The following is a 26,852-nucleotide window of genomic DNA, read 5'->3' as shown; positions in this document are numbered from 1 at the left end:
TGTCATAAAGTAGTTATGAAAGCATCAGGTGAGTATTTTACTCAAAAATGAGCCAGCCAATGTTTGACCTTCAATGTTTGTAGTAAAATGCAAAAGTATCCAGGTTTTGTTTGAGAGCAGTACTTTAACCTTACTTTTCAGTAACATCATAAAAGGAATGCAGTGAGATCCCAAAACTGCTTCTGTTTTATGGGGAAAAAAGATTAAAATTGTTTTTAAAAAATCATTGTAATAGGGGATTTTCAAATTTTAGAGCAAAGCTATGCAACTTTTTTTTATAGCCACAGACATGGTCAGGAGTGTCACTCATCTACAACATTTAGAATCTCCTTCAAAAGGTCAAGGAACTCCACACACTTACAGGCAGCAAAATTCCATAGTTTACGAGATGTAACACAGAAATGATATCCAGAAAAAGGAGAAAAAACATTTCCAGAAGCATACAAAACTAGGTTGAAGGCACTGTTGGAGACGTTTCTGTTGCTGGTCACAATCACATGGGTTATTTAGCAAAAATAATACAAATCCCAGTGTATTTGATGATAACTAAAGCAATTTATTTCTTTAACTACAAGTTAGCTTAACTAATATACGATGATCAACCCAAGTTCACAGCAGGTGCTGATAAAACCATTTCAATTACTTACTAACGTTTCTCACCCACAGACAATTTTCTTGCGTCTTTCTTCATGAAAACAAACTGAATAGTTACAGAACTGAACTAAATGACTAATAAGCTAACAGTAACAATGAAACAGTCCAACAAACTTGCTAATGCAAAAGTAATTCATTATTTACGTTAGGTTAACTATAGTTTACTTTATAAAAATGCTTCTTTCAATAATGTTCTACTCAAAGCCATGCTTATCATATAATGTAAAAACACCCTTTTGTTAAACAATAGTGAAACTATAGCAATAAATAAAAAAAAAAAGGCCTACTAGTTACAATATTTTACCCAGAATGTGGAAGACAGATGGTTACCAGATAAACAATTTCCCAGCACAAGAGATATCTAGAAGGTGAAAAGTCAGGGACGACAAAGAGTTAGTCAACACAACTAAAGCCCTGAAGGTAAATGAATTAGAAGAAATCCTATTTCAATAAATAATAAAAGAATAGAATCTGAAATACCAAAAGAAACACAAAATGGATACATTGTAACCATAGATGTGCAATTCTGAAAGTGTGATGTATATCATAGGCAGAAATATGAACAAGTCACAAAAAACTTCATGCACAGATAAAATATAATGATTAGTCACATTTCTTAGTAAACACACAAGAAACCTAATAAAAAAGAAACTTCAAGGCATTGCTGTTACTACTGAACAGCAGTTTAGAAATCAAGCTGTAAACTAATCTCATTGTGAATGTGTGCAAAGCAACTTCATGGTGGACCATCAGTGGAAATATTTTTGACAATGAGATTTTGGACTTAATGTAATCAGATTTGCTGACATAAGCATGTGGAAAAATATTGTAGAAAGTCTGACAAACATTTAAGAATAGGACTTAGCCTATCTGGGTTGATCTGTCTTATTGTTTCATTTTTCTTTCCCTTTTAACTATATATCTCAGCCCATATCTCCCTTGATACAACAGTTTTGTATGTATAAACTTTTTTTTTTAACTTTTGCACAAAGCTATTTGAGGGTTATCAGTAATAGGCCTGCACAAAATTTATAAGTGACAGTTTAGAAAGAAGGTTGCTAGTCAATACAACCCAGTTCTTTGGCTACATTATTTTTTTATTTTTTTTTTAAATCAATGAAAAAGTGGGACTGACCATAAAATTATAAAGTATCCACAACTGAAAGGGTAAACATGTTCAGTGACAGGATTCAAGAACCCAACCAGCAGATCTAAGTTACATACTTAAGATTTTAATGTTTACATTCTGTTCATGTCACTCGCAAATAAAAAATAAATTTACTACGCATTTTTGTTTCATAATTCTAATTTTATTAAAACAATTTAAATTAGCAGAACATGCACCTTCAATTACCAACTTGTTATTTTATCACATGGGCATGGACTGACCCCATGGAAGAGTTCAGTATTTTGAAGTAATCAATCAGGTTTAAAACATATAGTTACCACAAAACATTCACTGCATTTTAAGCAGTTAGTATTACAAGAACAATGGTCAATTCCTTAAAAGAAGAGTGGACACTTACTTACTGCCCCTCCTTTAGTCAGTAACTCAACATTAGGGATTGAAGCAGACATTCTAAGTAGCTTAACAATAAATAAAAAGCAGACATTTCATTATATTAATTGCATGCTACTTCCAGAGAGTGCCCTGGATTATCATATATTCAATTCAAAGAACCAGAAATACACACATTATTGTTATTCTCATGAAATCTTTATAATGTTTTCTGAATATTGAAGTCTTCTTATGCTATTAGACTTGAAACAACCTTGACCAGTAAACAGTCAGGAGAATTTAACCTCTTAATCAGGTAAATGTATTTATATAAAGCAGATCTGGTGCCAGGCTATCTGTTGTGTCCACCGAAGGGAACAGAACTCGTGATTTTAGTGTTGTAAATCCAAAGACTTATCACTGTCCCAGCAGGGGACAACATTTTAGGTATTTAAAGCAATTAAAATAATCATACAGCAAGTAAAAAAGAATCCATACCACTACTGCTAGGTTATACAGAATTTTCCCTGCTTTTCCATAACCAGATGTACTTAAACTTGTCCCACCACCTGGGAAGATAACCCTAACAGGAACAAAAAAATATTTGAAAGAGGAGCCAGCTAACAAAGCACTTGCATTACACTAAAAGATATTTGAGAGAAAGTTATTTAATAATGCAGAAAATTATATATAAAAAAATGTAATAAGTTAAAAATATCTTACTCGTCACTTTATTAAACTTCTAAAGATAGACAGGCAAATCCATGCATTTCCCACTCCCCTAGTTGAAATCTAAAGAATTTTTCAAAATTTCTTTGCTTGTTGGTTGATTTAGTGTTTTATGGCACAAAGCAGCTAGGCTATCTGCACCAAACGTCTGGTTAAAAGATAAAACTAAAGTAAATGTAGTAAAATTCATAAAAGGAAATGAAGGTAAAACAAAACAGCACTGAAAAACATAAATAGCATAAAACCAATTTTGATATTCAGTCTACAATGTTAAGAGAGAAACTACAGTAAGAAAAGTTATAAAGGACTTTCTGTAGCATAATATCAATTATCATAACTCACCAGGAAGACTAACAGGTAAGTACAAGAACCACTGTCAGTCACCTGAAGTTAGCCTTTCCAGTCCTGGTTCTGGGTTGTGTCATTATGGACATTAACAAAAGGTAAAGTAATAAAAGTTTTAAAAGACATGCAGCAAAATTGTAATAACTTGCCAGGATGACTAACGGGTAGTTCAAATAGACATTCCAAACAAAAGCATTAGTCCAAATAGCAGTCTTTCCAGTCCTGGTGTCGAGTTATTTAATGTTACGGCCATTTTTTAATTTCAAATCGAACTAGAGAGATCATCATTCTTAAAAGGGAACCACAATAAAAGGTTTAATGAATAAATATAAAACACTTAAATGACATTAAAAAGATTAATGGCCTTTAAAAACTAAAAAAAAAAAACTTTGTCAAGGTGGACAATGTCACCGTCATTAATAACACTGTAATGTTATGGACAAACCTTGGGACAGAACATGTTTAAAATGGTGCCATGGTTGAGAGTCATAACGATGGCAAGAAAGCAAAATGTGGCATATAGTGATTTGAGTGTTACATAGACTACACATTGGTGCATCAGTTCCAGATAAAAGAAAACGATGAGTTAAAGAATTGTAACCAATGTGTAGTATAGTTAGAACAACTTCCTCCTTTCGATCCTTACCAACGTGGCCTGGTATCCAGAAAAACTGGATAGAAGTAGATGTTAATGAAAATGGGCCAGTTGGTTTTGAATATCAGCAAGAACAGGGTGTGAACGAATGTGAAGCAATTCCGGAGTCAGTAGAGAACTAAGCAAGTCAGAATAAATAGTGCAGTTGGAGTACTGCTTAACTTATATGTGATCCAGGGCAAGAGAAATGGCATATAACTCAGCAGTGAACACAGAAGCTGTAGAGGGGATTCTGTGCACAACCACTGAACTGCAACAAACCATGGCAGAGCCCACAGAGTCACCTAATTCTGAACCATCAGTATAAATAGGAATGGAAAGATTGTTTGAAACAAGTTCAGTAAATAAAAGATGGTACTTCCAATAGGGAGTATCTGCTTTTCTCAGATGACTTAAAGAAAGGTCACATTTAGGGACTGTAATAAGCCATGGTGGGATGGGCTGACCAGTGGATACTGCTATGTTATAAAAGGACAGACCCAATTCAAACAACTGCGTCTGGATGCGAAGGCCAAAAGGAGCAATGGCAGATCGTCTGTTCTGAAAAACTATGGCCCATCAACGAAGGAAAACACAACCCCAGGTGGGTTGCTTTGGTAAAGAACGAAGTTTCGAAGCATATAGTAAAGACAGTTGCAAACAGTAGAGGTGCAAAGAAGGTTCATGAGATTCTACGTATAAGCTCTGAACTGGAGAGCTGTGGAAAGCCCCAGTGCAGAGCCAAAGTCCTTGATGATAAATGGGGTCCAGCATCTTTAAGGCCAAGGGTCTGGAAGAACCATAGACCAGTGATCCATAGTTGAGTTTCAATCAAATAAGAGCATCATATATCTTTAACAAAGAACATCGATCTGCTCCCCAACTGGTGATAGAGAGGACATGGAGGATGTTTAATGCTCTTATACATTTGACCTGTAGCTGCTTAATGTGTGGTATAAAGGTCATCTTACAATCAAAGATAAGCCCCATGAACTTGGTCTCAGGGACCACAGGTAGTGAAACTTCACCGATACGTAGTTCAGAATCAGGGTGAATACTCCGTTGGCAACAAAAGTGCATGCAAACAGTTTTATAGAGAAAGAGAAATTAAAGCCTTTGCCGTGGTCCACTTCAGTACATCATCGAGGGCAGCTTGTAATTGCCTCTCAATACATCTCATGTTTGACGATTGACATGAGATGTGAAAGTCGTCAACATAGAGCCTGTTTGCAACAGTGAGAGGGAGTTTTTCAGTGATGGCATTAATCTTTTATACTGAAAAGTGTGACATTCAGAACACAGCTCTGAGGGACTCCAAGTTCCTGTAGAAAAGAACGGGAAAGTGTTCAACCCACACGAACGTAGAATCTCCTGTCCATTAAAACATTTTAAAATGGGCAAATGGCCACATAACCCATATATATGGAGGTCTTGCAAAATGCCATACCTCCATGTTGTATCATAAGCCTTCTCAATGACAAAGAATATTAACACAAGACATCATTTGAGAAAGGCTTCTCTGAATGATGTTTCAAGTTGATTCAGGTGATCCACAGTAGAGCATTGTCGTCAGAATCTACAATGGATGGGAGAGAGGAGGTTGTTTGATTTGAGAAGCCAAACAAGAAGAGCATTAACAATCCTCTAAGGTCTTACAGAGACAGCTTGTCAGAGCAATTGGACAGTACTTTGAAGGAATATTGGGCTCCTTCCCAGGCTTAGAGAAAGGTAGAACAATAGCCTGGCACCAGGCATCAGGAGAAACATTCTCCTACCAGATTCGGTTTAAAACAATCAGAAGAATAGTAAGAGAAGCAGAAAACAGATGGTGCAGCATTTCATAGTATACATCATCAGGTCCAACTGATGTACTGCCAGACCAATGAAAGGCCAGTTTGAGTTCCACCAGTGTAAAGGGACAATTACAGTCATAGAGACAATCAGCTTGAAAGGAAAGAGGTGATCTCTCTGCCCGACTCTTGATGGCCAAAAAGGTGGAGGAAGAGGCAGAAGTGCTAAATACTCAGCAAAAGCTTTCACCTATAGTATCGGTGATGCTCCAGGTATCAGCTACTTCATAGCCATCAGAGAGCAAGACAGAATTATACTGCCCACTGACCTTTTCAATCTTGTACCATATGACTTTGAAACTGGTGGTAGAAGATATGCTGTTTGTGAACTTAATCCAAGATTCCTTTTGGCTTTGACGTCTTACCCACCGAGCATGTGCATGGGCCTGCTGGAAAGCAATGCAGTCCGAGAGTGCGGGATACATAAGAAAAGTATCCCAGGCCAGTTTTTAAGCCTTCCATGCCATGTGGCAGGCAGGATTCCACCACAGATGAGGATATCATGGAAATTGGGTCAAGGTTTCAGGAATACACTGAGCAGCTGCTTTTATAATACAGTCAGTTACTGTTGCCACACAGTCATCTATTGATGGCTTACAGAGGATAGCAGGATCAAGTTCTGCAAGAGCAGTGAAAGAGGGCCAGTTTGCTTGATCCAGCTTCCACCAGAACACATAGATTGAGTGGCATCGACCATGGCCATTATCTCTCAAAATCATAGGAAAATGATCACTGCCTAGTGGATTATTGTCAATCCTCCATGAAAAATAGGAGAATAGTGAAGGGGAACAAATTGAGAGATCAATAGCGGTAAAGGACTGACTAGGTACATGAAAATAAGTAGAAAGAACCAGTATTGAAAAGAGAAAGGTTGTGATCTAAAAGCATATGTTCTACAGAGCAACCCATCCCATCAATATCAGCACTCCCACAGAGGGGATGATGTCCATTAAAATCCCCCAGGATTAAAAAGGGAGATGGCAACTGTTCAACGAGAGCATCAAGGTCTGATTGATCATATGTCTCTCAAGGGGACAGGTAGAGAGAACAAACAGAAATGGTAAGACCCAAGGAAACACAGATGAATACAACCTCCAAGAGTGTGTCAAATGGCAAAGATAGGGTGGGCACATGCTGATTAACCAATAGTGCTACCCCTCCATGCACTCATCCATAATACAGCCTGTTATTTCTGTACAAAGAAAGCCACTGAAAGGTGACTGTATCGGCAGGTTTCAGAAATGTTTCCTTAAGGAAAGACATACAGGATGGTAGGAGACAATTGGTGGTTTGATGTCATCCAGATTAGAACATAAACCTCACCAGTTCTATTGTATCAAAGTGGCTATTTTTATTTATGTGTAGATGAATTAAGTAAAGAGCCCTTCTGTTTTTGACCATGTGTTTTTTCTTTACTTTTTTTTTTTTTTAAATCAAGAGGTCTATAGACCTCCATGGATCCTACCCTTGGTCAATTGGGCAGTTCTTTGCTGTTGGAGAAGGATTCCAGCAACTGAGGATATGAACAAATGATCATTTTGCATTGTGGGGCTGGAGAATAAGACGCATTCAAGGAAATACCTGTACCCGGAACCAAAGGAAGTGGATCTTGGAATTTGCTAGAATGTATGCAAGGGATAGAGATGGGTGTTGAAGTTGATTCATCAACTTTAACCATGGAGGTCAAAAGACTTTTCATTTGGTCTGAGAAGGTTTTTTTGGATGCACAGATAGAATCATCTGCACTCTCACTGTAGTAGTGGTAGGAAGTGCAGCAACATATGTCCAAGATGAAGTGCTGGACAGTAATTTGAGCCTCAGGATAAGTAATGTTATGAGTCGTTTTCAACTGCTGCACTTCTTTTCCTTCCAACCATTTATGGCAAGAATGAAAGTAGAAGGAGTGAGAGCCATTGCAACAGGAGTCCATTTCACACTCATAGGCATCATGGTCCTTGCCACCACAATGAGCAAACTTATAGGATCCACGACATGACCTCTTTGAGTGAACGAAACCTTGACACTGGAAACATCTGAGAAGGTTTGGAATGCATGGCCATACCTTGCAATTAAGATAATCTGCCTTGATGGTGGCAGGGACGTGGTGATGTAAATGTCAGAATGACATTGCAAGTGGAGATACGCCTCACTGCAGAAACTCCTTGGGTGGAGAAACCAGCAAGAATCTCCAACTTTGGGATGTTCTTCAAATCCCTCTCAACAATAACTCCTCACTATGAATTCAAAGTAGCATGAGATATAACCTCTATAGGTATATCCCCAATCACCTTTCAATGGAAGTGGAGTTGACTGTGTTGAGATGTGAATGCTTTCACCAATATGTCACTAGATCAAAGCTTCTTTCCTGACTTTGGATAGCCAGCAAGTATCTGTAGTCCCTTCTGAATAGAAAAGGGAGACATTTGCCCTAAAGGTTTGTCTGAAAGAGAATGTAGTACAAGAAGATGAGGTACAACAGGTGTTACAGATATTGAAGATTGCTGCTCAGAATTTAAGACATGGTTGTTTACCTATGGACCGTTTTTTCATTATTTTATCTAAAGTTTTTATTTGAAGTATCCATGATAAAAAAGGAATATTTAGGTGTCCACCATAGTCCTGTGAGGGGATGCACTACAATGCCAAACAAGGACACTGCAGCAATGCCAGGGTTTCATGAGCACTATACCCAAACACCAGCTTCAGATACAATATCCACAACACCTGCTGAGAACATCCAACACTGGTACTTGGTTGATCCTAGCTCATATGTACCAACTAACTGAACCTAGAGGACCCACCCATCTACAGGAATTCCAACGCTAAAGTGGTGTGTTAGGGTTGGCCCCTCAACCACTAGGATCCTTTTCTCCACTTCACGGGTCACCACGCATAGCAAACACATGGGTGGATGTTTAAATCCTAGACGAGGTGAACTGAAAGAACAGAACTTTCCCTGGGAGGTCCCCTCACCATGTTCAGGAATCTACATCAAAGGGTCATTGTGGTAAACAAAATAAGTTGATCCAAGTTAGTTTTTTTCTTCCCGATTTGTAAAAAACCTTATGAAATAGAAAAAACTGATATTTTTAAAATCTGTGTTGCTGAATAATAGAATACCCATTATTAAAACCCAAACTAATTAACTAAGGAATTACATTCATACACTTTTCAACAACTTGTAATAGATTTTATTGAAATATTACTAACCTTCTACATTGCAGCATTAGCAGCTCTCAGAACAACTAATATTTTATTTTGTGCCACATTCACCAAAACATGTCCACAATTACAGGTCTTTAGATCCACTATACTTGCTATAGGTGTGCAACACACAATGTCCTTAACATAATCAGTGTGTGTGATGCAGTATAATTACAGATGCAGTACAGGGAAGAAATATTGAGCCTTTTCTTGAACAGCTGCCATTTTACAGGGTAACACTATATACTTACTAAAGTAAAAAAATCAAGTTGTGCTACAAGATGTTCAAAACTGGATGGTTGTATATCCCTATTTATATATTTATCAAGTTTTAAAAAAGAAAAGATAATTTTAAACCACCCTGTATATAATACCATGTTTTATTAAGTATGGGAAAAAAACAAACCTTCCTCAGTAATTTTGGCTTTTGATAACCTTATATTAGACAATATTTTCTGACAACTCTTATTCTTACTTTTGGAATAGTCATGTTAATGACTTATAAGTGCCCAATAACATTTGGCTTGCATTATAAACAATTATTAAATTAGAAAGAAAAACTGAACAGAAATATTATTTACTTACCCATTCACAGCACTAAATATGTTTGTGTAGTAATCATGTGGTTGGTTAATTCTAGAGAAAAGAAAGCATCAAAGACTTCAGTAACATGAAATTAAAAACATTAATTAAAAACCTTCTCTTTGAACATAACTTGGTCAACTAATAAATTAAATTAAAAGATCGAAATATGATGGCATTTGTCTTTAAAAATTAATTATAACAAAATTGTACCTTACAGACATGAATAACATCCCAGTTCAGGCATAGCAAGCTTTAATTTTGAAACATTGACAGTAGTGAGAAAAATCAGTCAGTAGCATCTGCAACTTATAGGCCCCTCATAACCAAATATCAGGCCCACTAGTGGCACAGTCTGCAGACTTACAAATGCTAAGATGCCTGTGGTGGGCAAAGTACAAATAGCTCATTGTGCAGTTTTGTGCTTAACTACAAAAAATACATTACTGGCTAGATGGTTAGGGCACTTGACTTGCAATCTGAAAGTTGCAGGTTCGATTACCCATCTCATCAACATGCTTGCTTTGTCAGCCATGAGGGGCATTATAACATAATGGTTAATCCTACTATTTGTTGGTAAAAGAGTAGCCCAAGAGTTGGCAGTGAGTGGTGATGACTAGTTGCCTTCCATGTAGTCTTTCACTGCTAAGTTAGTGTAGCTTTGCATGAAACTCAAAATAAAATCAAACCTGAACATTGGAATTCACTGTCACTTTTACAATGCACTCACAGCTGCCATGTGTCATTTAACATACCACTATCTAAACTTAATCCACATATAGACATGCTAAACATTACTAGAAACTAAACCATGCCCTGCTTGTCTTTAACTTAAAAAATAAAATAAAAAGTGTATTATATGTAATTTAATATATATTAGTATTGCATTTGCTTTCATATAAATCTTCATTTATCTGTTGGAATTGGAAAAACAGCTCAATATTAGGAGTAATTTTATTTTTTGTTGTATTTTTAAGAATTTACTCTTGCAGAACACTATCTACACATTTAAAACAGACTAACCATGTAATGTGTCAAGGGACAATTTAGACTATGTAGGTAGCCTACAGATCAATGTGTAAGAACAAAAATATTGCCCAAGTAGCTAAGTTGCAAGTGTAAAGGCTTATAAAACTAAAGTTTGATACATTTGATAACATACAGTAGGCACAGCTCATCACAGATAGCATTTTGTTAATTGAAATAAAGCACTATGGACTAAAGATAGGCTTTACCTGCTTTCAACTTGGAGAAATTATTCTGTACTGGCAACAGAAACTGCAATATCAGTTGTTCACTCCAAAACAAATGCATTCAGAACAAAGAAATTGTGTGTGTCAAGAAAGCATATTTCAATACATTTCTAGGGAGCATTCCTCCTTTCAGTTCTCTTGAAAGAAGTTTTAATTTGTTGCTTAGTTCCATTGTATTGATTTGTTAAGTAAAGGCTTGTTTTATAATTTATTCCATTATCTTACAGTGCTTTTGTTTATGGCCATACTTTATAGATCAAGAATGGAATAGAAAAGAATGTCAAACAAGATGAGATAATTATTGTTAGTAACATTGTCTTATCTTGTTACCCATTATATTTTGCCATCTTTGGCAGTTGCTATCTCACTTACTTCATAAAGATCTTAATTTCAAATGAATATCATGTTAAGTGCTCAACAAGCTGGATTGTCATTACTATAGACCATTTCATTGACTAACTATTCAAATACACAAAGTTTATTAACAGTAGCAATCAGAATAGCCTGCAATTGGGGAAAACTAGTTGCCAACTGTTGGTGTTAAACCAAAGAAAGGGATGACTGGACAGACTTGTAAGTTAAAGGCTGTCCATTGTTTTTGTAATTTTCTTTGGCCAGTGCATCCACTGGATCTGACAAATTAAGTATCTTCGGTATGAACAGGACTCCATGTTATCTTTGAACAATCTGTATACTCCACAACAAAAAGGCTAACAGAAAAAACACCAAACGAAATATCAGAATCTACATCATGCTGTATAATTATCTTCATGGCAAAAATGGTTCAGTCCAATATGATGTGGATATCCCAATAAAGTAGGCAAACAGCAAAGTTAGTGCTTACAACTAAGACTTAAGATTTATTAACTACAATGATTTTATTAAAGTCATTTAAATGCATACAAAAGCAATTGACTGCAATAGTTTTATCCACATACAATGAGATTGGAATGAATAAATGGTATGTTTTATAATATCATAGTAAATTCTTAGAATACTATGTTCATTCTATATTAAATATCACTTAATTTTCCAACTGACAAAGAGTACATACTCAATTCAGAATACATACAAATACTTAACCCTATTTAATGCATTTTATACATGGGTCATTCCATGCCAGCTCATACACAAAAAATAACTTTTTCCAATTCATGTCAGATTTTATAGAAAAAAATAAGCAAAAACTTCATTTTGATTTATTCAGCCATGTAGTACAGCTTTAGGATTTTATATGAAATGGGAAAGCCCCAGGTGAGTTGGCATGGAATGATCCATATGTACATGAAATGCATACTATCCATATACAAGGTTCTAACTCAGTATCTAATATGAATGTAGTTATTTTTAACACCAGTTTAGGAAGTAATATTGTTTATTGTCAACTTATACAGGGTGTTTGTATAATTCAGTTATATCATTGTATTCTGGTAAGTCAGAGATAAGTTCATGGACTTACAGCACTAAAATCTGGGATTTAATTGTCCATGCTGGACAGAGTACAGATAGTCCATTGCAGTGTGGTCAAGCTTTTCAAGTACTGCAAGCAAAAAAAAAACTCAACCTAGTTTCGCAAACACTATTTTTTATTAAGATCAGATAATTACAAAAGTTTGATACAATGTTGTCATTAAACATTTATTTTGTCTATTCTTCATTTTACACTTAAATAAGTTTTGTTCTAATTTCAAATAATGCTTATACAGCACAATATAGATTCTGGTATTTTAATTTGGCATTTTTTTCTATTATAGCCTTTTTGTTGCAGAGTATACAGTTGATTCAAAGATAACAATGAAGAATAATGGTGACAAACATGGAATCATGTTCACACCAAAGATGCTTAATTTGTTTGAGATTCTGTGAATATACTGGCCAAAAGAAAATTACAAGAACAATGGAGGTAACCCTTATTTTAAACAGAGAGTATGATGTAACAATTTTTATTTTCATAATTATTACTTTTGTTTTAATCTTATCTATTATTGAGAACAATGGGGGTGTAGTTTCTCTTCAGTTAGTAATTCAAAAATAAATTTCAGCCCCAGAAGTCAAGTTAAAGGCATTTATCGAGTGCATCATTTCTCATCATGCTCCAAATTTTTTTATTCACTTGCTTCACAGGAAAAATGCTTTCACAGACATGCGTGTTTCCAAACATTGAACGTACTTTGAGTGCAAAGTTCCATAGTTTCGAAAAATGCTCCCTAGAAACAAACATCCAGGAACTATCATGACTTTCACTTTTTTTGTTAATAAAAAAAGGGTAAGATTACAGTTCACAATTTCAGCTGAAAATGTGATGGCTGTGTCTCATCAATTATTTCCATGGGGTTGCTAAATAGCTCAGACTCAGCTTTAATGTGTCAAGTCCTGAAATATTTCTTCAAACTCAAAAATATTCTCAATTTTTTTCTGAAAAAGTCAAAGTCAGCTGCAATATTATCTGCCAACAATTCAAAGACAAGTAGGTAAAATAAGTTTTCTTGAGACACATACTAAACAGTTGTAGTTTCTTTCAAAACATGTTGATGTGTCCCACTAGCTGTGAGACATTCTGCTGTCTATCTGAAATCTGAGGTTCAGCATACTTAAGTGATTATTTAGATTTTTGAAGAATGCCAAGGAACAAAGGAAGTCTATCTTACAATTGACCAATATACTGATGTGTGTGTTACCAACCTGCTCATTGTTGAAAAAGCAAATGATTTCTTTCTTTTTTTTTTTTAAGACAAAGGAAATGCTGAAAAATTTCCTCTGATATTCAAGTGCAATGGCAGATCATTAAATTCATGTTCATTTATTTTACTTACTTTTCTTGCCAAAGTATGAGATGATACTTTCAAAATGTTCAGCCATTTTATCACCCCCAAATGCACATGCCATTCTCACTGCACAATGTTTTAGAACTTTCCCATTGCTAAATCATTTTTTATCTTTCACAAGCATGAGAAAACTAGGATGATACAGTAAGACTTAAAATTGAGGATCTGTTTAATTAGTTAATTTTCCTTTGCTTCTAGTCTTTCAAGTTTGTTTTTAATTTCCTGTAATTTGTTAAAGAAAAAAAACAACCTCTTTGAGATAACTTTTCCAACAACAAAAATAGTTTCCTTGAGGGGCTTGTAGTTTGACCACTGACCCATTGTTTAGCTTTGCATTAAACATACAAATTCTAATACTATTGTATTAATTGTGTCACTGAGTGTTTGGTCAGGTGTTTTTTTTTTATTTTTTTTTTTTTTTTATATATAAAGATCTATAATCTGATATTTAGATTTTATAAATTTCCAATTTTTAATGTATGGTTACTATTACTAAAACTTGCTGTAACAGTGAATGATGGGTCAGCTTTAGATGTTTAAGCATTCAGACTTAATCTTCATTATCACTGATCTTCAGTAGTGTGAAATTAACTGGAGATTAGAAATACCCAAAGTAAGCTACTACACCAATTAACATTAACACCTGCTACTCTGCAAACAATCAAACTTTGACTTTTGTCTTACATATTGTAAATTCATTATTTATTCGGTAGTTCTCATCACTAGTTTGTGGTGCTAGTATTTGATTTGCTTGCAGGGAGCACAGATAAAAATAAAGACAATTTAACAATTTCCATAAATCACATAAAAATGAGTTTCAAAATATTAACAATATTTGCATGGGAATGTCACATTAATTTCTTCTGAAAGTCAACTTTCAAATTACTATGATTTATTACAACACACTAATAACACTTAAATATTTCCAGTGACTCACAATTCCCATTAAAAGAGGCAAAAAAGATTTGAAAGGCCAAATAAGGTATAGAAATAAACCTAAAATTTGAATAACAGTGTGTGTGTGTGTGTGTGTGTGTGTGTGTGTGTGTGTGATATATAATTCACTACAATGTAGACTTACAGTATAGGGGCAACTCTTGCTCCAGCTGATTCTACATATTTTACATACGATGCAGCGATATAGCTGTTACCTTTCTTGCTAAATTTGCCATGTGTGTCCTGAGCAAGGATTCCTGACAGAACAGAAATAACAAGTTTGAATTATACTTGAAAATAGTTTTAAAAAACTCTATAAATTTGTAAATTTAAATTAATTCTTCAACTGTGGTTTAAATAGTGATTTTTCATTAAGGCTTAATATCCTTTAGATAGTCTTATAGCATAAATATGAATAAAAACATTCCTTTAACAATCAACAATAATGTGAGCATTAACAATATAAGTATCAATGTCATTTTAAGGTACAGAGTGATGTAAAGTAATGCACACCATGGTTTTCCTAAGTACTACCCTTACAGCTATTTTAGTTATGGTTGTTGATACCACAACGTAACAAGGTTATGTAGTTGCAACTGACATTCTTGTAATCAGATGTACAAAGTTGATAAAAGGCATTGCAATTATCTTTAAAAAATATCACTAACTAAAACATGTTCCATGAAACATACTTCAGTGGCCTTATTTATGTACCATATCTTCATGGAGTTGTTGCAGGATAATGTAATTCTAGATTTTGTTTAGATTTTAGAGAAAAACCATACTAAGCTACTAACTGTGATCAAAGTGAATTGAATCCTGTATTATAGTGTTGTAAGTATATAAACTTACCACTGTCTCACTGGAGAACATGATTCTAGGTAAATAATCATAGGCACAAAAGTTCCAAGTGAAATTATAATCTACTACCAAATATGGAGTTAGAGAACTTACTTAGTGTTCATCCATTATGACTACTACTGTGTCGTGTTACAGAAGGGCCTTCCTGAAATATTCCGGCCATAACACTATCAAATCTAGTCCCAGAATTTAGCTGGCCGATTCAACAACAGCCAATAAAGAAACCAATGTACTATGATGCATCAGAGACATACCAGGCTCAAATGGGGATAATTTCCAGAGAAAACAAGTGGAATAGCAAACAACTACACCAAAAGTATCCAGGACAAAGTTCTTGAACAAGACACTAAGGAAGGAAGAGACATTACCTGACCTTGTAGAAGATTTCAAAAGCCTTATCCAATTATCTTACCTCAAACAAATGCTGCTCAACAAATGATGGATTATTGACACATGATCAATTTATAGATACAATAGCAAATGAGAATATAAGAATTAGGCTGAAGCCAAGTAGCAGTACATTCTCAAAGGAAGATCTTCAATCAGTGATGGAACTTGAATTCATTAAAGTTGGGAATAAATAGCTTAAACTACCATTCCAAAGTTATGGGATCAATAGATCAAGTAGTATTAAAATATCAACTCCCCCTAACAATAGTTTGAAAGAAAGAAATCAAATAGATAATTGCAAAGAATGGAGGATTGGTTGATTGATTGATTTAGTGTTTTATGGCACAAAGCAGCTAGGCTATCTGCGCCAGACATTCTGTAAAAATGTAAAAATAAATAAATGTAGTAATAGACATAAATGGAAATGAAGGAAAAACAAAAGTATAAAACCAATGTTGACACCTAGTCTACAATGTTAAGATAGAAGGCAGAGTATAAGAAGTTGTAAGGTATTTACTCTAGCAAAAAGGTAATGATCATAACTCGCCAGGAAGATTAACAGGTAAGTTCAAGAACCACCGTCAATCACCTGAAGTTGGCCTTTCCAGTCCTGGTTCCGGGTTATGTGTCATAGCAGCTATTATCAAAATGTAAAAGAATAGAAGTTTTAAAAGACACATAGCAAAATCGTAATTACGAGTAGCCAAATGTCCAGTAAAAAGATAAAGTCAAGTAAATGGAGTAAAATTTGTAAAAGTAAATGAAGGTAAAAACAAAACAGCAAATGGTGTAAAAACCAATGGTGACATCCAGTCTTCAAAGTTGTAAAATATTTACTCTAGCAAAATGGTAATGATCATAACCCATGGGAAGACTAACAGGTAAGTTCAAGAACCACCGTCAATCACCTGAAGTTGGCCTTTCCAGTCCTGGTTCGGGTTATGTGTCATAGCAGCTATTATCAAAATGTAAAAGAATAAAAGTTTTAAAAGACACTCCACAAAATCGTAATAATGAGTAGCCAAATGTCCAGTGAAAAGATAAAAGTCAAGTAAATGGAGTAAAATTTGTAAAAGTAATTGAAAATGAAAGCAAAACGGCAATTAAAACAGAAAATGGTGTAAAAACCAATGTTGACATCCAGTCAACAAAGTTGTAAAGAACTACCTGTAGCAGAATGGTAATGATCATAACTCGCCAGGAAGACTAACAGGTAAGTATAAAAACCACCGTCAGTCACCAGAAGTTGGTCTTTCCAGTCCTGGTTCCAGGTTATGAGTCAATATGGCCAGTACTAAAAAGTTTAGTAAAAGTGTGAAATGATATGCAGCAAAAGTATAATAACAACTCGCCAGGATGACTAACGAGTAGTTCAAACGGATAGTTCAAACAGGAGCGTTAGTCACCTGAAGATGGCCTTTCCAGTCCTGGTGTCGAGTTATTTAATGTTCTGGCCATTGTCCAATGTCAAATTGAATGAGAGAGATTAAAACTGTAAAAAAAGAACCACAATTAAAAAGGTGTAATGAATAAATATGCAACACTTAAATGAGATTAAAAGGTTAATGGCCATTAAAAATTAAAACATTATCAAGGTGGACAGAGTCACCATCACCAATAACTCTGTCCAATGTTACAGATTGACCCTGGGAAAAAATATGTTTAAAATATTGCCGTCGTTGAGAATTGTAACGATGGCAAGAAAGTAAAACGTGGCTGATAGTGATTTGAGTGTTACACAAACTACCCATTGGTGCATCAGTTCCAGATAAAAGAAAATGATGAGTTAAAAAACTGTGACCAATGCGTAGCCTAGTGAGAACAACTTCTTCCTTCTGAACTTTACGGAAGCTAGATGGCCAAAGTCCAATTTTGGGTTTGATTTGAAAAAGTTTGTTGTCGCGTTGCTCATTCCAAGTGGACTGCCAGCTGGCACGGAGCCGAGCCTTGAAGACAACACCATAGTCCATGCACGGAATAGGCATAGGAGTGATGGTGCTGAAGCAGACATATTTAGCTGCCATGTCTGCAAGCTCGTTCCGCCAATACCAACATGGCCTGGTATCCAGAAAAACTGGATTGAAGTAGCTGCTAATGAGAAATGGGCCAGTCGGTTTCAAATATCAGCGAGAATAGGATGTGAGCTAACGTGTAGCGATTCCAAGGCAAGTATAGAACTAAGCGAATCAGTATAAATAGTGCAGTTGGAGTACTGCTCAGCTGCAATATGATCCAGGGCAAGAGATATGGCATAGAGTTCAGCAGTGAACATAGAAGCTGTAGAAGGGATTCTGCGCACAACTACTGACCCATAGGAAACCATAGCAGAGCCCACTGAATTACCTGATTTGGAACCATCTGTATAAATGGGAACTGAATGATTGTTTGAAAGATATTCATTGAATAAAAGACGGTACTTCGAATCTGGAGTATCTGCCTTTTTTAGGCGACTGAAAGAAAGGTCACATTTGGGGGCTGTAATAAGCCATGGTGGGATGGACCGACCTGTAGAATCTGCAATGTTATCCAAGGACAGACCCAATTCATCCAATTGCTCCCGGATGCGAAGGCCAAACAAAGCAAATGTCTGTTCTGAAAAAGTTCTGCCCACCGAGGAAGGAAAACACATTTCCAGGTGGGATGCTTTGGTAAGGAATGAAGTTTCGAAGTATATTGTAAAGATAGTTGCAAACGGCGAAGGTGTAGAGAAGGTTCATGAGATTCAATGTATATACTTTGAACTGGAGAGGTACGGAAAGCCCCAGTGCAGAGTCGAAGTCCTTGGTGATGAACAGTGTCCAGCATCTTTAAGGCCGAGGGTCTGGCAGAGCCATAGACCATTGATCCATAATCGAGTTTCGATCTAATAAGAGCACGATATACCTTTAACATTGAACAGCGATTGGACGGTAGTTTGAAGGAATCTTGGGATCTTTCCCTGGCTTAGAGAAAGGTAAAATAATAGCCTGGTGCCAGGCATCAGGAAAAACATTCTCCTGCCAGATCCGGTTGAAAACAATCAGAAGGACATCACGAGAAGCAGGAGATAGATGGTGCAGCATGTCATAATGAATATCATCAGGTCCAACAGACGTACTGGCAGACCGATGAAGGGCCATTTTTAGTTCCACCAGGGTAAAGGGACAATTATAGTCAAAGAAACAGTCAGTTCAAAAGGAAAGAGGTGATCACTCTGCCCGAGTCTTGATGGCCAGGAAGGTGGAGGAACAAGCAGAAGTGCTAGATACCCGGCAAAAGCTTTCACCTAGAGTGTTAGCAATGTTCCGAACATCAGTCACCTCCTGACCATCAGAGAGTAAGATCGAGAGGGGATAGAATTGTAGTGTCCATTAACCTTTCGAATCCTGTCCCATATGATCTTGGAACTGGTGGTAGAAGATATACTGGTTGTGAAATTAATCCAAGATTCCTTCTGGCTGTGACGTCTTACCCACCTAGCATGTGCACGGGCCCGTTGGAAAGCAACCCGGTTTGAAAGTGTGGGATATCTACGAAAAGTATCCCAGGCCCGCTTTTGAGCCTTCCGTGCTAAGTGGCAAGCAGGATTCCACCACGAACGAGGATATTGTGGAAAACGTGTCGAGGTTTTAGGAATACACTGAGCATCTGCATGTGTAATACAGTCAGTTACCGCTGCTACACAGTCATCTATTGATGGCTGATTTACGATGGCAGGATCAAGTTCTGCGAGAGCAGTGAAAGTGGACCAGTCTGCCTGATCCAGCTTCCACTGGGCACGCGGGTGGGGTGGCATCAACCACGGCCAGTCTCTCTCAAAAGGAACGGAAAATGATCACTGCCTAGTGGATTACTGTCAACCCTCCATGAAAAATGGGAGAATAATGAAGGTGAGCAAACAGAGATCAATAGCGGTAAAGGACTGACTAGGTGCATGAAAGTAAGTGGAAGAACCAGTATTGAAAAGAGAAAGATTGTGATCAGAGAGTATCCGCTCTACAGATCGGCCCCTCCCATCAATAATAGCTCTTCCCCAGAGGGGATGATGTCCATTAAAATCCCCTAGGATTAGAAATGGAGATGGCAACTGTTCAACGAGAGCATCAAGATCTGATTGATCGTATGTCTCTCCAGGGGACAGGTACAGAGAACAAACAGTGGTGGTATGACCCAAGGAAACACGGATGGCTACAGCCTCCAAGGGTGTGTTGAGTGACAAAGACAGGGTGGGCACGTGTTGATCAACCAACAGTGCCACCCCTCCATGTACTCGACCATCACACAACCTGTCATTTCTGTACAGAGAAAACTGCTGAATGGAGACAGTATCAGCAGTTTTGAGAAATGTTTCTTGTAAGGGAAGACAAACAGGATGGTAGGAACCAATCAGCGTTTTGATATCATCCAGATTAGAACGTAAACCTCGACAGTTCCATTGTATCAAGATGGCCATTTTTAAGAACGGGTAGGTGAAGTGGCTGGAGAACCCTTCGGTTTACGACCACGTCTTTTTTTCTTTACTGTCTTTAGTCGGAGGAGGTCTATCAACCTCCATGGATCCTGCTCTGTGTCGGGTGGGCAGGTTTTTGTTATTGGAAGGGAATCCAGTGACTGAGGACATGAACGAATAATTGTTTTGTCTCTTGTGGTGGGAGAAAAAGATGTATCAGAAAAAATGCCTGTATTTGAAACTGAAGGACGTGGATCTTGAGGTTTGTTGGAAGGTATGGGAAGAACAGAGATAGGTGTGGAAGTCGATTCATCAACCTTTTTAACCACGGAGGTCAAAAGGCTTTTCATTTGTTTTGAAAACGATTCTCTTGGAGGTACAGAGATCTGTCTGCACTCCCACTGTAGTTGTGGAATGAAGTGCAGCAGCATATGTCCAAGATGGAGTTGTGGACAGCAATTTCCGAGCCTCAGGATAACTAATGTTATGTGTCGTTTTCAAATGCTGCACCTCTTTTTCCTCCAACCATTTTGGTCAAGAATGAAAATAAGAGGGGTGAGAACCATTGCAGTTTACACAATGTGGGTTCATGTCACAGTCATAGGCATCGTGGTCCTTGCCTCCACAACGAGCACATGTCAGGGAACCACGACAGGATGTCTTTGAGTGGCCGAATCTCTGACATTGGAAACATCGAAGAGGGTTTGGTATGTATGGCGAACCCTGCAATGAGATAACCTGCCTTGATGGTGGCAGGTGCACGTGGTGAAGTAAATGTTAAAACGAGGGTATTTGTTGGCAGTGTAACTCCATCTTTGTGAGTGGAGATGTGCCTCACTGCAGAAACTCCTTGAGTGGAGAGACCAGCGAGAATCTCTGACTCGGGAATGTTCTTCAAATCCCTTTCAACAATAACTCCTCGTGAAGAATTCAAGGTAGCATGGGGTGTAACCTCAATAGGTATATCCCCAATTGCCTTTGAATTCAAGAGGAGTTCACTGTGTTGGGATGTAGATGTTTCAACCAATATGTCACCAGATCAAGTTTCTTTACTGATTTTGGAGAGCCAGCAAGTCCCTCTAGTCCCTTTTGAATAAAAAAAGGGGACATTTGCCATAAAGGTTTTTCGAAGAGAATGTAATATAAGAAAATGAGGTACATGTGTTACTGATGTTGAAGATTGCTGTTCTGAGTATTCAAGACGTGGTCGCTACCCATTGACTGTTTTTACAATTTTATTTAAATTTTTAGAGGATCCATAGAACTTCCAACACTGGTACTTGGTTGACTCTAGCCTATACCCAAACACCAGTCAGGACCAGCCACAACATTGACTTCCAAGGTGGGACTCTACCCAAGGGACCAGCCGATTGACTACAGGAATTGAGGCCAAAGTGGTATGTTAGGGTTGGACCCCTCAACCACCAGGATCCTCTCCTCCCCTTCACGGGTCGCCACGCATGGCAAGCACGTGGGTGGATGTTTAGATCCCAGAGAAGGTAACCAGATAGAACAGAACCTTTCCTGGGAGGTCCCCTCACCACGTACAGGAATCCACACCGAGGGGAAAAACATACCACAATAATTTTTTTTTCTCAAGCATAATTGGAAATTATATACTGCAAGGAGATGTTGATCAAAGCTAGTATAGAATAAAAAGTTGAAATAAATAATTATTTATTGTAATGAGAAACCTAGTCACTACCGCCTAGTCTAAGAAATTACTAGTTATTAAGTCAGGAGACAGAGCCCTTCCAGATCACAAGAGCACTAACGAGTTACAAACATAAAAGAACAAACAAGAATTAATTGGATTTGAGGGAAAAGTTCAGTTGATAGTATTACATATATCACAGATAAGGAAAGAATTCCATTAGTTGAAAAAACATTATTGCTTTTATCACACATTGGTGAAATTTATTCATATCACAATAACAACTGATAGGAGTCTGGGACTGAGTAGGTCTACTCCTTACTTTTTTCAAATTAGGAATTCACATTTAAGGTACATTTTATCAAAGTCACCACTAAATGTAGATGAACTTTTAAGGTATCCAAAGTTATACAAGATTCAGCAGCTGTAGATTCTAAACAGTAGCATTCAGACACAGTTACCATTGAATACTAATATGATCTCAGATATGAAATACATTTTGGCAGTATCAATTTCAAAATAGGCCTGATATGGCCAAGTGGTTAAGACACTCAACTCATAATCTGAGGGTTGCTGGTTCAAATCCCCGTCACACCAAACATGCTCGACTTTTCAGCCTTGGGAACATAATAATGTTAAATTCAATCTAACATTTTGTTGATAAAAGAGTAGTCCAAGAGTTGGTGGTGGGTGGTGATAACTAGCTACCTTCCCTCTACTCTTACGCTGCAAATTAGGGAAGACTAGTCCAGATAGCTCTCACGTAGCTTTGCACAAAATTCAAAACAAAACTGGATGACTTTGAAGAGGTCATATCCAAAGAAACATTATTTGATGAACTTTATCTCCTAAACAGTGGCATTTAGAGGTTATAAATGAGGTACATTTTGGTATTGTGACATCTAACCTCAAAACCAAAAGTCATGAAAGTTTCATAAGTTTTATCTTTTAAATAGTAAATGGTATTTACATTACCATAAAAAGTCAAACCTGAGGTTATGCACATTATTCAGTAGTTGCATCTGTAGTTGAATCTGTTGGTGAAACCAAACTATAGATCATTTGACCAACTATGCAGGCTTTGTTTCAAACCAGTTAGATGCCACTGTCATTCACCTCTGTGGCTGACTAAATAAGACTGGTGGCTCTTGAAGCAATGATGCTCAAATGTGACAAGACCACAAGTTTGCTCCCTGCTTAAAGCATGTATAATTTTTTGTAGTAATTCCAAAATTTAAAAAAAAATCTCTCGCAGAATGTGGTGAGAAGGCAGGTGTAAAATGAATACATAAATAGAATTAGGGTGCACACAATCTCAAACCTGAAGCTAAGTTAGAGTTTCATAAAACATGTTGATGAAGTTAATGAAGAGAGATGGCATATAATGGGGATGCACAAGTTAAAAAGTGGTGAGAGGAGAGAATTTATCTTGCTCCAGACTGAATAAGGGATGGCATTGATATGGTCCAAAATTTTTTTAATATTATTTGGTCTGATTATATTCTAGTTCATGTTTCAAAATGAAACTAGTCTTATTGATTCAATATAAATCTTTGGTTGGAGAAAACCCAGATCACAATAATAAAATATGATGTGATATAGTTTAATAAATATATGTTGATAAAACTGGACAGGAAACAAGCAACATTAGCAGCCTAAACTGTGACGGTCCGTTGCTCATGTTTCCAAGCTAAAACCATTTACCCGTGTTCTTTGAAATACATGGTTGTATGTTTAATAGAAACAGAATAATAAAGAGAGGGGGAAGAGTGGCTCTATATGTAAAATGCAGGTTGCATCTTACTGAAGTTGAGATTATTAAGGATAACAATAAAGATACTGAATCCATTTGGGTTTCTGTTGGTGGATTATCAAGGGAAAAAAAACTTAGGAATTTGCTACAGACCACCAGATGAAACTAATGAAATTAGTAAAAAATGTTACATTAAGATTAAGACTTCAGTTATAAATGAAGTCATAATTATGGTTGAATTTAATTTCAGATTGAGATATGCTAGTCAAACTATGAGATTGAAAAGTTTCCAGAAACTGTTTAATGTGGATTTCTTTACCAATTGGTCAAGGAACCTGCTAGAAATAAAGCTATTTTAGATTTATTGTTAATTTTTAAAATAAAAATTGTTAAGAAGATGGGAAGAAGATACCTAGGTACAAGCGATCATTGCTATATTAGGTTTGATGTTTTGTTGTATATGGAAATTATGAATAGTTATATTTTGATTTTTAAAAAAAGCATATTTAAAACAAATGCAACAAGAATTATCTGTTGCATACTGGGCAGCTGAGTTATTTGAGACACTGAGCAAATGTAGAAAAATTTTATAATATTAAAAACAAACCTTTCTTACAGAAAGAAAAGGGTAGCTGCAAGTTAAAAACTAGATCAGCTCACAAAGGATACAAGATAAAATTAAAGAAAGACATCACAAATTTAAGGAATTTAAGTTGACTGGTATTATAGAAGACTGACAAGATAAAAGAAAATCAAGAAAGTTGGTTAAACAGTAAATTAGGATAACCAAAGGGAAATATGAAAAAAATTTACCTGAAAACAAAAATTACCTGCAAGGGTTTTTTAAAAGTACAACAGGGGTAAATAAAATGTTAGAATGAAAATAGGACCCTTGAGAGATGACAAAGGAAGGTTTGTATCTGATGATTTTGAAATGGGCAGGTTAGTAAATTCTGCTTTTTCTTCAGTGTTTACTAATGAAGACTTAAGCAGTATTCCTCATCTTGAACAACTGGTAGATGAAAACAAAGTTGAACAAGACATTACATAAATTGAGCTTCTTAAAATAAAATTGGGAAGTTTAAAGAATGATACAACTCCTATGCCAGATAATATTTCTCCAATGACTTTAAAGGAGGTCAAGGACTGAATATTTGAGCCACTTAATTTTTTTGCAAGTCCTTGAATAATGGACAAGTACCAAAAGATTAAAAATCAGCTAATGTCACTAATATCTTCAAGGGAGATAACAAAAGTTGTCCCAGTAATTATAGGCCTATTTGTCTTGTACAAATTGTGGGAAAAGTTTTGAAGTCTGGTAAAAGATACTTTACAAAGTCATTTAACAAAATGTAGAATTGTATTTGATACTCAACATGGTTTCACGGAGGAAAAATCTTGCCTCACAAATCTTTTGGCATACTTTGAAAATGTTGCTGTATATGTAGAGGAGAATAAGGTTGTATGTTTGATGTATCTAAATTTTCCAAAAGCATTTAACAAAGTGACACAAAAAAGGCTTGTAAAGAAACTTATCTCTTTAGGTGTGGAAGATAAATTAACTAACTGCATAGAAGAGTAGCTTCATAGAAAAATGCAGGTTGTTACAAAAGGGTTCAGTCAAACTGGATTAATATTAAAAGTGGTGCATCTCAAAGTTCAGTCCTAGGACCATTGCTCTTTTTAATTTATGTTAGTGACATAGATGAAGGAATGGTAAATAAATTTCTTAAATTTACAGAAGATACTAAGGTTTTGGGTGTTGCTGGCTGTGAAGAGGTTGCCGCTGCTTTGCAAAAGGATTTAGATCACTTAGTAATTTGGGCAAATGTTAGATGCAAGATACTGTATGTGAGTTATTATAATTTCAATCATAAATATAATTTGGATGAGAATAAATTTAAAAGACATGAATGAAAGTGATCTTGGTGTAATGAATGATAAGCCATATAAACAGTGTTGTTTCTAATGGTACACCAAATAAGATTTTAGGTCGTGTCTAAAGAAATATTGAATACAAGGCTAAAGATGTTATAATTTAATTATACGGGTCACTGGCAAAACCACATTTCGAATATTGCATTCAGTTCTTTGGTCCCTTACCTTAAAAAAGGCAACTATTGGAAAGGTTCAGAGGAGGTTATTAAAATGGTTCCTGTGAGAAGGGTTGTCATGCAAAATTAAAATCTTTTAAAGCTATTTTTTCTTAAAAAATAAGGGTTAGAGGGGTGCATGAGTAAAGTGTTTAAGATCGTGAGTGTGCAGTATAGATAACTCACTTTACAGCTTTGCGCTTTAAAAAATACGTATTATACATAGAAATTAAAATATAAAATCATATGTAATATATTAACTGTGATTATTAATATACTGTAGATAAAATATAACGCTTAATATATTCGTAACATCCCACTTAAAACTTTTCTCCAACAACCCGTCATTACAAATTAAAATATTTTTTAAAATAATGACTGTGAAAAATTATATTAAACTTCTGACCCGTTTCAAATAATCAGTACGAAAATTAACGCAATAATAAGGTTATAGTGATGCAATCGCTTAGAGAGCATACCTGTGGTAAGAGATTTAATTCAGAATTTCATTTAATATATATTATTAAATTTAGAATATTGTACTTTGAACAAATTTTCCAGTCAAAACACTAGGAAAAATGAATTTGTAATACTTTTGAACAATGCTGTAAAATCCAAAAATAAACAACATAATTAGAGCAAAAAAGCGAAATAGATACCAATTATTGGACGATCGGTAACGGCATTCACCACCGTTGAAAAAACGAATGTAACCCATAAAAGTATGAATTTACTATTCTTCATCACTTACAATTTAAGTTAGTTCGTACTAATCCGAATGGTTGCGTTTACACATCTCAAGATTCCCACTCATGTGATTATGATCTGTAATTTTGTGACTTGCCATAGCATGAGAGTGTCACCACTTATATGGTATATATTAAAAAATAAAATAAACACATAAATTACCATGTCGATTTAGTTTAAGAGGAATAATTTTTTTAAAAAGCGTTTACATAAGAGATAGTTACAATTTAAACTATGGGCAAATATATATGTGTTAAAAAGGTGAAATACATCTGTATGTTTTTGTTTAACAACAAAAAATACGAAATTTCACTTGGCTCATTTTGAAAAATGTTATTCAAATTAGTAAAATTGTTGTTATAATATTACTTTATTTTTGGAACGTTAATAAGAATAGAAGCTAGTATGAAAATAA

At 35.8% G+C, this 26,852-nt stretch overlaps 1 protein-coding gene across 1 annotated transcript in view; it reads right to left on the bottom strand.

Annotated features, from left to right (window-relative positions):
- Nucleotides 1–26,537, bottom strand: part of LOC143225924 (gamma-glutamyl hydrolase-like) — a 41,282-nt gene extending 14,745 nt beyond the window's left edge. The window contains exons 1-4 of the mRNA XM_076456170.1: nucleotides 26,350–26,537; nucleotides 14,656–14,767; nucleotides 9,500–9,550; nucleotides 2,651–2,735 (exon numbers count right to left, since the gene is read on the bottom strand). Coding sequence (XP_076312285.1) covers nucleotides 2,651–2,735; nucleotides 9,500–9,550; nucleotides 14,656–14,767; nucleotides 26,350–26,434 — 333 coding nt within the window. The 5' untranslated portion in view covers nucleotides 26,435–26,537. The remainder of the gene's footprint in view (nucleotides 1–2,650; nucleotides 2,736–9,499; nucleotides 9,551–14,655; nucleotides 14,768–26,349) is intronic.
- Between the last annotated feature and the right edge of the window lie 315 nt (nucleotides 26,538–26,852).

This window comes from Tachypleus tridentatus, chromosome 9 (assembly GCF_004210375.1).
Source record: "Tachypleus tridentatus isolate NWPU-2018 chromosome 9, ASM421037v1, whole genome shotgun sequence".
Classification (NCBI taxonomy): domain Eukaryota; kingdom Metazoa; phylum Arthropoda; class Merostomata; order Xiphosura; family Limulidae; genus Tachypleus; species Tachypleus tridentatus.
The sequence above is the reverse complement of the archived record's forward strand: the minus strand, read 5'-3'. Positions and strand labels throughout refer to the sequence as shown.